General features: G+C 46.4%; 1 protein-coding gene across 3 annotated transcripts in view; it reads left to right on the top strand.

Annotated features, from left to right (window-relative positions):
- Positions 1–13,040, top strand: part of RELA (RELA proto-oncogene, NF-kB subunit) — a 56,324-nt gene that overhangs the window by 37,147 nt on the left and 6,137 nt on the right. For all 3 annotated transcript variants that reach the window (XM_088468323.1, XM_088468324.1, XM_088468325.1), the window contains exon 7: positions 6,773–6,877. In XM_088468323.1, coding sequence (XP_088324449.1) covers positions 6,773–6,877 — 105 coding nt within the window. The remainder of the gene's footprint in view (positions 1–6,772; positions 6,878–13,040) is intronic.

Raw genomic sequence — 13,040 nt, forward strand, 5'->3', positions numbered from 1 at the left:
GATATTCAACGTGAGAGAAGAAAAGTGACAAGTGTCAGATATTCAGATAGGTGTGTTACATTTTCCTAACCAACAACACAGGAAGGCGCTTATGGTGTAGTAGTATGTGAAAGGAAACAGTCTATCCAAACTAAAGTAATATTCGTACTTGAAGAATATTCTCAAGGCTAGAATGCATATTGCTATAGTTTGGATAATCTGTTTCCTCTTACAAACTACACTATTAATGCCTTATTGTTAGGAAAATTCTAACACATTTATCTGAATACTTGATGTTTGTCATTTTTTTTTTTTTTTTCTCTCACTTTAAATTCCCAAATTGTTTCCTGAGCATCCTAAATCCTTTAAAAAAAAGCACATACAATTGTCAATTTAAAATAAACCTTTTAATATACAAATTTATATATAATAAGATATCAATACAAAAAACATTTGCTTGAGTAAGAATACAATATAATCAACGAAGAAAAAGCACAAATCTTAAGTTCTTTATATGACTAGTTCAGTCCAGGTAAATCCAAACAAGCCTTGTGCTTGCTGAATGAAATATTCCAAGATGGGATAAATAATTCCAGAGAGTAAGTGACAACCACTTTGCAATGTCTGCTAATAGTTCAAGTTGCTCTTTAAGGCTTAGATAAGTAGAAGCCGGAGATGTCTATGCTCAACCTCCCCTTTAAGCCTTTGGAACTTAGGGGCCTATGTATCAAAGCTTGATGAAATATAAAATTGGTTGGTGATTTATATCTCACTATCAGCTTCTAACTAACATTTTATAGGCTGTGTTTGAAAAATAACAGGAGCTGATTGGTTAATACTTTTTCAATCGTAATTTTATCTCTCATCAAGCTTTGACACATATTTTGTGTATACACAACCGATATGGTGGAGTTACTATGCATGTCTTTGTTCCTGCTGGAAACTTAATGCTGCCAGTATTGAAATGTCCTGTAACTGCAGGAGGAGAAGGGGTGGTCAGCCAGCATGTGGATGGCAGACTGCGCTATGTTCAACCTCACTCCTCACAATTGCTGTCAATAAACAGAAGTGCTATTACTGTAGGGGGAAAGGGAGAACACAGCCAGCATTGGGAATAATCATCAGACTGCACTATTCTTAACCTCACCCTTCACACATGTAGCATAAATAGCACCTGCAGCACAAGCCATCAGCTGTGAGCTGCTTACCCCCCAGCAGAGGACCAGTGCTGGCAATATGAATAGAATCCTTCAGTCCACTTGAGGGGAGGGAGACCACAGCCTGGCAGTGGATACTTAGTTGCAGGTAAACAATTGACAAAGTAGACAAAGTAGTGGAGTCTCAGGGGAAGTCCAGGAAAAAGACCCGGCCAAAAATAATGGCAGTTTCTTCAGAGGGATTTTCCAGGTGACTTTCTTTGACAGTCGCTGTATTTAAAGGACAGGTGACCAATTGCAGCTTTCTTCCACTTAATCAGATTAAACAGCAACACCTGAACATAGGTAACAATTGTTCACTAATTTAAGAAACCATCAATTCTCTTCTATTCTGTACAGACCTTTATATATACAGACAGATGGTAAATATACACAAAAAGTAATAAATATTAAGTCATAATTCAAAAACATTTAAATATATAATTTTTTTTATCATTTTGGCATTACTTAGAAGTGGCATCGGTTAAATAAAACACTGTAGTTTTGCAAGCAAAAGAGAAGTATGTAACCAACTGTTTCTGAAAAGCCACCACATACCATAACAGCACCCTAAAGATGGGCCAAAAACCCACTAATAAATTACTGACTTCTTTATTTAATATATTACATTAACCACTTGCCTGGCGTGGTCGCATCAAATGCGACCACACCAGGCTGGGTTTTCCCTGACATGGTTGCATCTGATGCGACTAAGCAGAAACACCCTGTGGGCGGCTGTCAGAAGATAATCTTCCAGCAGCCGCCAGTCTCAGAGGGACCTCCCGGACACTCTGCACTTTTGCTCCACCCCCAGTGTGTCCCGATCACTATGGACAGCAGTGATTGGGAAGCCCAGCGGCACCCCTCCCCCCCCCACCCGGCGGCTGTAGCCGCCGGTGTAATGTGAAGGAGCGAGGCTGCTCTGGTGTAAGCCCGGTGGCTGTTCTCTGCAGCCGCGGAGGACATGCGAGGAAGGAGTCAGGCAGTTCCTATCTATACCTGGTGGCTACTCTTTTTTCTCTGCAGCCGCCGGGGACATGTGAGGAAGAAGCCAATCTTCTCCTGTGTGAGAGTAGGGGGGGTAAGGTGCGCTCTTCCGGCTAGTAGTGGTGATGGTGATGACTTGTGAGTGGTGTTAATTGGAATGTTTCTTCTGGTGGTGGTGGCGTTTTGGGAGTGAGAAGGAGGCTGTGATTGGGTATGGAGTGTAGTTTGGAGTAATGTGAAAAGGGGAATGAAATAGGATCAAAATGAGGCCAGCGAGACACAGTAATTTGGGGCAAAATCTTTTATTGAGTAGTCACAATGCTGCTCTGTTAAGATCCCGGGCAGGTGGGTGGGGTTCAGTGATGAGTAGTGATGAGACTGGGGAGGTAGGTGGACCCTTTTAAGGGGGCTCCTTCCGTGCGGTTCAGTGACCTTGCACGTCACCCCTGCTGGACCTATGGTCGACAGTCTAGGAAGTCTCGGGGGGATTTGCAGAGTGGGTTGGAACACCTGTGCGGCGTCCCGCGTGTTGGTGTGAGTCTTGGCAGTACTTACCTACCGGTAGGTTTTTTGTTATGGTGATGTAGGTCACCATAACCTGCAGATAGGTTGGAAGCTGCAGGTTTGTTGGTGAGCTGGATCAGCGTGTTGCTGGTGTGCTGCAGGTGCACGGCTGTTCTGATAGGTCTGCAGAGGTCAGCGACCGGAGTATGCAGCTGAAGTTGGCTCTTGGTCGTGCCACTGGTGGTGTGGATGGGTGAGCCGCTGGGAGGCTGGGTTGTAGCGTGTGTGCTGGGACCACCCCTGGGGGGTGGTCTGCCCGGGATACTGTTTAAAAAAAAAGCCATGGATGAGGGCGGATGTGGAAAGTGTGACCGGGATGGAGCTGGTCACTGGCGATGTTGGCTGGGCGGACTTGCGGCCGGATGTGCGGGATGCTCTGATCGCTGACAGTCGCTCGTGGAAATGGGGATCGACGGTGGAGACACCCCTGGCCAGGAGTGAGTTGCTGAGCACGCCTGGGAGCAGGGGGGAGAGAGGCTGGTCCTGGGTGGAGCCGGTCACTGGAGGTGTGAGTGGTGCGGACCAGCAGGTGGGTGGGCTGAGAGCTTTCTGCACTGGTGGTCCCTGGTGGGGATGGGTATCTTTAGTGGAGGTCAGCCTGGATCGGTGTCAGGTTTGATGTGAGGGTCTCCAATGCGTTTGGGCACAGGTGCCTTCTTCAAGGAGGTTTTTTGAATCCGTATCCCGGGCAGAACACCCCCCCCCCCCCCCCCAGGGGTGGTCCCAGCTTACACGCTGCAACCCAGCCTCCCAGCGGCTCACCCATCCACACCTCTGGCTCCGCACCACCAGTGGCACGACCAAGAGCCAACTTCAGCTGCATACTCCGGTCGCTGACCTCCGCAGACCAATCAGAACAGCCGTGCACCTGCAGCACACCAGCAACACGATGATCCAGCTCACCAACAAACCTGTAGCTTCCAACCTGTCTGCAACGGCCGCAACGTCGGCCTACATCACCATAACAAAAAACGTACCGGTAGGTAAGTACTGCCAAGACTCACACCAACACGCGGGACGCCGCACAGGTGTTCCAACCCACTCTGCAAATCCCCCCCACCCCCCGAGACTTCCTAGACTGTCGACTATAGGTCCAGCAGGGGTTTCAATTATCCTCGTATTCAATTTCAAGGACTTTTCGCCGGGTCAAAGTCTTTGAAAAAAACAGGGATAAGTTTTCACCATGTTTTACATGGCGAAAAAAAGTGCAAAAATGGGGTTTAGGGGTGCAGGCTTAAAAAAAATAGCCTGCACCCCTGGGAATGTCATTTAAAAATAAACTGTCAAAAAATTTTTAAAGAAAATTGGGCCCCCCCCCCCAAAAAAAATTTTTTTTTTTTTTTTTGGGGGGGTGAAATAAAATGAAAAAACACTTCTAAAATAGGCAAATTAAATCCACTGGGGTTCCCTTGTATGCGGCAGGTGTGTTCTTCATTGCGCAGAGTAGCAGCAGGTGCATTTTTGCTGAATTTTTAAAATAACTTTAGGGACTTAAAAATATGCTTACCCCCATTTTCATGTATCCAAAAGTTGTAAATAAAATAAAATCTGGACACCCCAAAAAAAGATTGTAAATTTGGGGGGGGGAAAAAAAAATTAACACTGTTTAAAAATAGCGCAATAGGTTCAGGGGTATTCTGTAAGTATGCGGCAGGTGTTTTCTAAAATAGGCTATTAGTGGCAGGTGCATTTTTGGGACTTAAAAATATGCTAGTATCCATTTTCATGTACCCCAAATTTGATGCGAACACTTAAAAAAAGAAAAAATCCTAAGTGCTCTTCTGCATGACATCTTCAATGTCAGGAAAAAAAAATCCTGCCGCGGCTATTTAAAAACCCGACTTTCTATTGCAGGCAAAAACGGGGGTACCCATAGCGATCCCCCAGGTTTGGACATCTTTAGGGGGGTCCTACAATTATTTCCTAAAATTCCCGTTTTTTTTTCGCCGATCCTAATTCGCCGGGTCCCATTTTCGCTCATTTTAAATTGAATACGGGATAAAGAGGGCACACGCCGGATACTTTATCCCCAGAAAATCTCCGATGTAGACTGAAAAGTCCAGCACGGACTTTTCGCTCCCATATTGAATTTGGCTTTATGTAAGGGGCTGCCTTTTCAGATAAACTCTCATTTATTTCATTTCTTCTCTGTGTACGGATCATAAATTTAAAAACAGTTTACTACACTATTAGTGGCCTTTTGATTTTGGGTACTGTTCTGGTGTCTTCCAGAAACAATTAGATACACAATTGGGGGGTGATTTCAATTGTTTTGTAGGCAGCGATAATTAATGGGCGCCAAGTGTTGTAATTCACTTGTTCTGGGTGCCCATTAATTATCGCTGTATTCACGCCCTTTTAGATCGGGTTTAGCCATGGTAAACAGCTAAACCAGTCTAAAGTCCTGGTTAAGGGTTAATCACACTTTCTTGTCTCACTCTCCTGAGGGTGCGAGCAAAAATGCAGGCGGTTATCGCGCCTGAACGGAGCAACAATTCCTTAGTAAGGCTCCCTAAAAAAATATAAACCATTGAATCGCCCCCTAGAAGTTCTGGAATCTTAAATTTGGAATGAAATTGAGACGAGAAAAGTGTAAAACATCAGATATTCAGATGAGCGTGTTACAATTTTTCAAAAAGTAAATAAATCACTTTGTGGTGTAGGTATGCCATGAGTGACTCAAATAATACTCTACTGTCCGCACCTTCCTGTATTTCTTGTTTATCTTCTTTTTTAGATCTTTGTTTAGCTAAGGATCTTTCAGCAGGAGCAGTGAAATGATTTACTCTTATTTTCTAAAGAAAGTACTCTGATTTGAAGAGTGCACATATTTGAGTGGTTTCAATAGATTATATTATATATAAATATGTAGATATCGATCTAGCCAAATGATTTGCTTGGACTATAGCAGTTTTCAGCCTTGCTGTAAAGTTTTGATACTCCAGTGTGACAGGGTTAAGAGCGTAGTGCATCTCGCTTTACCTTTGTGTTGGCCTTAAATACTGCGATTTAATGATGGCATAATAAGAATGTTTGCTTGAATTTTCATTAGAATTTTCCATAGTGCCTTTATTTCTATGTCTACCACATAATATCCTCAAATTCCTACTATCAATCTTATTCATGTTTATAAATATCTTCTACCAAAGCCAGTGATTGGGTGGGAGCAGACTGAGCTGTACAGATCTTTGGGATTCAATTACTCCAACTTATTTGTCTGACCCCATTGTCCATAAATTGCTTACAAGTGGTTACTTTTGTCCTTCTAGACAAGCCTTTACATTATCCAGCTGTTTCTGCTTTTGGTGAAATGTAAATTTCTGTGGTACAGGTCGAGTCTCATGTCCAAACATTCTGAAATACGGATTATTTTTTTTTTATATAGCATGACCGAGATAGTGAAACTTTTGTTTTCTGATGGTTCAATGTATATAAACTTTGTTTAAGGCACAAAATTATTAAAAATATTGTTGGGAATTCAATTCAGCGCGATGCTGAATAGCCCCGGGAGGGACCTCCCGGAGCTATTAAATTCAGCATGCTGTTATGTCGGAGAATGCCGGTTCTCTCGACTTAACCTGGGTATTTAGTCACGAGAACCGCCATTCTCCGACTAATGTGCCGGCCACGCGGCTGTCGGCGCCACGCTAAGCCGGAGAACAGCTGCGCGGCCGGCACTTTTGTCGGATTTCTCCTTGCATCCTCAGGGGGGTGCGAGAAGAAATCCTTTAGCCCGACCATAACATCTCGTTGAATTGAATAGCTTCGGGAGCTCCCTCCTGCGGCTACTCAACATCGCTTTGAATTAAATCCCCCCACACCCCCCCCCCCCCCCATTGTATAAAATTACATGCAAGCTGTATCTATAAGGTATATATGAAACATAAATGTATCCTGTGTTTAGATTTGGGTCCCATTCCCAGGATATCTCATTATGGTATGCAAATATTCCAAAATATGGAAAAATTGTATCCAAAATACCCCTGGTCCCCAGCATTTTGGATATGGGAGACTCAACCTGTATTTATTTTATCTCATTATTATAGGAGCTCCCAACACTGCTGAGTTGAAGATTTGCAGAGTTAACAAGAATTCTGGGAGCTGTTTAGGAGGGGATGAGATCTTTCTACTGTGTGATAAAGTGCAGAAAGGTATGTGACATTGGTCAGAGTCTGTGCTATGATGATGTTTAGAATAACTATAAGCAACCAGTGGTTTGTTTTTGGACAGAATGTAAGGTTTTCAGTCCATGTTGCTTGTTTTCTATACATTCAGTACAATTGAATGTATGTGTATAATAAGATGCAGCTTGTCCACTTGAATACATTTAATGAACACCTACAGTCATGCACAAAACCGTATGTCTGGTGAATGACTAGAACATTACTTGAAGTATTTACAGTGCATCCGGAAAGTGTTCACAGCACTTCACTTTTTCCACATTTTGTTATGTTACAGCCTTATTCCAAAATGGAATAAATTCATTTTTGTTCTCAAAATTCTACACACAATACCCCATAATAACAACGTGGAAAAACAGGATTTTGGTACTTACCGATAAATCCCTTTCTCCGATTCCACAGGGGACACTGGAGTTCAAGACAGTGGGGTATAGACGGTGGTAGAGCAGAGCCTGGCACTTTAAATAATTTAAAAGTGTGACTGGCTCCTCCCCCTCTATGCCCCATCAGCCCCAGTTTAAGAACTGAGCCCGAGAGGAGACGAAGGACAAGAAAAAAGAAAACGAGGAGAAGGAGAAGGCCACAGAACGGAACAAGACCGACTGAATGAGAACAGTGGAACCCATAACAGGGAATCATGCAGTCACACAACCATAGAATGAACCCAACAAAACGTCAGGTACGCAGCGCTGGGCGGGCGTCCAGTGTCCCCTGTGGAATCGGAGAAAGGGATTTATCTGTAAGTACCAAAATCCTGTTTTCTCCTTCATCCACTAGGGGACACTGGAGTTCAAGACAGTGGGGACATCCCAAAGCCAACCTCCTGGGTGGGAAGTGCGGAGAACTTGCTGACCCCTCGGCCAAACCGAAATAGGGACTGCCAAGAACAATAGGCGCAGCAGAGGCAGAGGATCAAGTGTCGTAGAGCACAGTAGACAAACACTACTCCTCAGAAGACAGTCACAGCGGAAGCCAAAATGAACAGAACGGCTGGCGAGAAAACAATCACAGTGGAGAAGCGGCTGAAAATAGACCAAACCAGACAGCTGGTAGCAGAGAGCCCCAACAAGAATCCATAGGAGAAGGGCAGAAAACGATAAGAACTCGTGAATCGTACTAGAGTCTGCACAGGAAACTGCAACAGCTGCAGACAGCAGAATGGCAGCACCGCTGGTCATAATCATATAGATAGAAGTATGACAATACCAATCAACAGATACAAAGTTGATCCTGTCCACAGACTCCCAACAAAAAGTATGCTGGGAGGTCAAGGCCGATACCGAACAATCGCTTTGAACGATCCTTGAGGTCCCACTACAACAAAGTTGTGAACCAGCGGAAAGGTTATACCGTAGAAGTCTCCAACGAGTGGAGATCCCACGGGACATGAGGCAGAGGCGAATACGAGAGGATGGAGACTACAATTCCTTTCAGAAGGTCAGACAGCAGTATAACCCATACTGAAAACAGGGATAAAAAGACAACTTCCAACCTGATGGAAGTGCGTAGTCAGTACCAACTGCCGGCCTGAACATGGTGTGAAAACAACCAGGAACTTAGCAGTAAAGGAGCACGAATGTAACCCCACCCAGGGAGAGCTACCATTATAGGGAAGCATCCCAGACAGCAAGGCCAGGGCAGCAGGACAACCATGAAAGTACCCGTCAGGTACCTATTAGTGTGATAAAATATCAACAGATACTGAACAGGAAAACCCAACCAGGCCCCCTGCGTGGAACATAGTGACTGTCACACTTATGTAAAGATGTGCACTAGCCCAGAGATGCGCTTTGGTCCATAACCCCAACAGATTCTAGTAGAATAGTGTCGCTAATCTCAATGTACAAACTATGCACCCACACACCAGAGAAACTCTAAAGTGTAGAGCCAACTGATTAAAAGAGCAGAGGGCTGCTAGGACAGCCGCTAGGCTCCGTAAGGGAGATTAACGTTATGTATGTCAGGTTGCCTGAAATAGAAGCATCTTCCTAGGCATTAGTGAGGTAAGTTCTTACCTGTGAGCGACCAGAAGCCCTCTGGACGCTATGTAGAATGTCACTGACCTTTTTTTTTTTTATCACACAGCAACCCGCCACGTTAGGTATAAAGAGTAGCTTCAGTGGGCTAAGACCAATGCTCCACAGCACGGACCTTAGTCTGGAGAAGTGCAGGAGAAATTACTGTGGAAACTAATAAAATGTTAGTGGAGACAAGAAGGTCGTAGAACAGGACTCTAAATTGAGCCTGTTCTGTGGGCGGCCCAAGGCCTCATGGTATGAATTGTACCTAAGGGCCCTTTTGAGACTCATTTTATTGAGATATGCGACAAAAATATGGAGTACCGAAATAGATACTGAGAAGGGTACCTGTACTTAGACTGCGTTGGTTATCCCAAGTAAGAAGGGATATATATCAGTGGTGATAACCCCAGTTAGGGTTAAACAAAAAACAGTTTTTTTTGTTTTTTTTTCCCCAACTATTCGGAAATATTAATACAAGTGCACCACTGTAGTTGTAATGATAATAGATCCCCCGAATGGGGCGCCGCCCCAGGACATGTATAGGGTCCATACTGGAAGCAATGCCCAGGGAATTGTGACTATCACTATGTAAGCTGCAGAACATTACTCTAGTTTATAGAACCACCATATAATAGGAATGGATATAGCCTACAGCTTCTGGTAAACCCAGACGGCTACGCATCCGTGGAATAATAGGTAAACCTAATGAATGTGGAAGTATAAACATTATATATTCATACACACACACACACACACACACAACCCAATACCTTGGGAGAGATAGTGTAAAGCGGAGTCATTGTACCAACTACCGCATCAGGAGCGTCCAGCCTCCAATCGCAGCATCTTTAATTATGCTAGTATGTTATGGTAAGGATAAGAAGCGATATCCACATATGCATACGTGTACCTACATACAAGGTTAGTAGGTGACGATAATATTTAAAATAGAACATGAGCATAATTAGCGCCATGGAAGGACAAAGTCACTCCAGCATGTATATATTCTAAAGCAGGACTGGTAATAAATATATATATATATATATATATATATATAATATATACACACACATACCGTGGCTTACCTCAACACCGGGAGGCTGCTCATGTGTCGCGTGTGGCCGTCATTCTGTTATGACGTAGAGGCAAGATGTGTTAGCAGCGTGCTGTCCCAGACTGGTGTCGTTCTTGGGACTTCTGTTACTGGTGTACTCGCCTTATATATTAGGAGCGTGCGTGCTTCAGATGAGCTATTTTAGCTCCAGATTAACCCGTTTTTCGAAGGGGGAATCAAAAAAAGACTATCACAGTTTAGGCAGAGTAGCTAGTACACCATGGGGTAACCTTCACAGGCTATGATATCAGGCCATTAGATTAAGCTAGGCGCCCTTTGTTATAAAGCCAAGGGGAAGCCTGACAGTGGGTAGTACCCTGCGCTGCAATGGCGGCACTGTGTCCCGTCAGCCCAGCGCCTGTAGCCAGGAATGTGCAGCGGCTGAGTAACTGGAACCTCTCAGAACCGCATAACGCGGAGTTATAGTGCAAACAGGGGTTTAGGCTAGTTCCCATTCTGCTAACAACTAGCTATGCACAGTAGCTAGCACTATACAGAACTGGAAGGTTTTAAAACCAGCCTATAATGTAGTATATGTGCTGGCACCTATATAAGCCTACAGCACCTGGTATTCCCAGGGGCCTCCCATCCAAGTACTAACCAGGCATGATCCTGCTTGGCTTCCAAAATCAGACGAGAGAGAGCATGTTCAGGGTTATGAGGCATAAGCCTGGGGATGGGACGCAATAATGTGCTAACCCTGGTTACGGGTAAGCTAACCATAAGTTTTGGCCCCAGCAACCAGAACAATGACTAGTACAAGTACTATACATACTATATATCTTTAATTCGGTTAAGCCATGCGCCCTTTGTTATAGAACCAAGGGGAAGCCATGACAGGGGGTAACACCCGGTGCTTGCAAACTCCACACAGCTAGGACCACGGTGGGAAGAGAACCCAGACCTCACTGCTGCGAGGCAGCAACGCTAACCACTACACTGTCTGGCAAAATGGCGGGACCGTGTCCCGTCAGCACAGCGTATTTAGCTGGGAATACTCCTGTCATACAGTGACGGACATCCCTTATTATTTACTGAAGCACTCCCAATAAGGGAGGGGTCTCGTAGGAGACCAGTGCTAAAGCACTCCCTGCTGCAGGTAGTGCACTGAGCTGTACTGCTTGTGTGCAGGTAGATACTGCTGCCCTTAAGAGGGAAGCAGGGGCCGCTGTTGTAGTCGCTGGACCGTATGCATTCCTGAATTACCACGCTGTGTGAGCCACTGATATACTCCAGTCAACACAGCGCTACTTGCCCCCGCAGTAGAACCGCATAAAAGTGGAGTAGTTGAAGGTCCAGCCGGTGCCGATAACACGGGAGGAGCGATCATGGCTCCTACACAAGTGAGGGGGGCTAAATCAGCATTTGGAGGAGCGGGCATGTAAAGTTGCTCAGCACAGCCAGGAGCTGCGTAACGCAGCGTCTCCTCCTGTTAATAGAAGAGAGCTGCTAATCGCTAAGGCAGTGCTGCATTATGCCTAGCCCGCATACTGAAATGGAGGGCACAGGTCTGTAGCGCGTGGAGTGTGCGCCATCGGAAAGCCTCCTCCCTGTACAAGTACTGCAACAGCACCCGCACTTCCCTGTAAGTGACAACGCAGCATACAGGGCGGGAGGGTGCGCGGTGCATCGGAGACTTCACCGCTGTCAACTAACAGCCATGCTGGGGAGGGGGCCTGTCTTCCGGGGGGGGGGGGAGGGAGGGGGAGAGAGAGTCAGCGCTTGCCCACCTGTGTTGGAACTGACTGCTGGCATTGCTCAGGCAGGATGTTCCAGAGCGTTGTACAGGGAAGCTGCATTATCACAGTGAGCCGCTTACTAACCTCAGGGATGCTGCTGCTGTGCAGACTACTGAGGAGGGATCCTGTACAAAGGCGCAGCTGTGCTCATTAGCTGTAACCGCAGCGCGGCACGCGCTGTCCTTGAGCCCAGCTTTTTGACCGGGTCGCCGCTAAGCCCCGCCCCCAACGCCACATTAAGGGTGGTAAATCACCCCCATATCGCTAACGGGGACTCTGCTCTACTTACGCTATATTACCTAGGCAGGCATAGCGCTGTGAGAGCCAGCGTCTGTGCTTCTTCAAACAAGCACCGGCACAGCAACCAACCGCTGAGAGCGCTGTACCACGCTCTCCAGCGGCTATGCGCATAAGCCAGCGCCGGTGCTTTCATACAAGCACCAGCGCGGCAACTTAGAGCTGCGTTGAGCGGCTCCTTAAGCCCCGCCCCAGCCCCGTTATGCAGGGCTATAATAGTGGGGCTGCAGACTCCCGTTATGGGAGTAGTGGGACGCGGCAGTCTCCCTCCTTGCATATAGGAGTGAGGAGCCGGCGTCTTCAGTGACAGCTGCGGCTAGCACCGCGCTGTCACCAACGTAGAGGGGCCTTCCATCCCCTCATTTAAATAGGAGGGGGAATAGTGGCTAGGCTAAGCCAGAGACCCGGACGCTGACTGCCGAGTGCAGATCCGGGTCTCATCAGCAGCTCCGACACTGCCAGGTTTACTGGCAGGGAGAAGGAGGCTGTGTAACAGCCGCGCAGCGCGCGCTGTCCTGAACCCAGCATTTTCGCCCACCACTCCAGCTAGTCAGGAGTGGTGGGATATACTTACGGGCTGCTGCGGCCGGGATGCTGGGCTGAGGGGGCGGCGAGGAACCCGGACACATGCCGGTGTCAGCAGTGGCGGGTCCTCGCAGGGTCCGATGACTCCATCTGCTGGTGCCCCCTCCTCAGGGCCACCGGACACAGGCTGCAGTAGCCGTGTGGTGCCCTCCCGGCGGCTCCCCCGTAGCAGGCAGACTGTCACAGCAAGCAGTCTGCCTGTCCTCAATGCTTTTTGAAATAAAAAATATGAAAAATATGAAAGGCTGGAGATAGCCAGATGTGCGACCGGCTCTCTCGGGCACATTTTAAAAACTGGGGCTGATGGGGCATAGAGGGGGAGGAGCCAGTCACACTTTTAAATTATTTAAAGTGCCAGGCTCTGCTCTACCACCGTC

The sequence above is a fragment of the Taudactylus pleione genome, unplaced genomic scaffold, assembly GCF_031769625.1.
Source record: "Taudactylus pleione unplaced genomic scaffold, aTauple2 ptg000085l, whole genome shotgun sequence".
NCBI classification, from domain to species: Eukaryota; Metazoa; Chordata; class Amphibia; order Anura; family Myobatrachidae; genus Taudactylus; species Taudactylus pleione.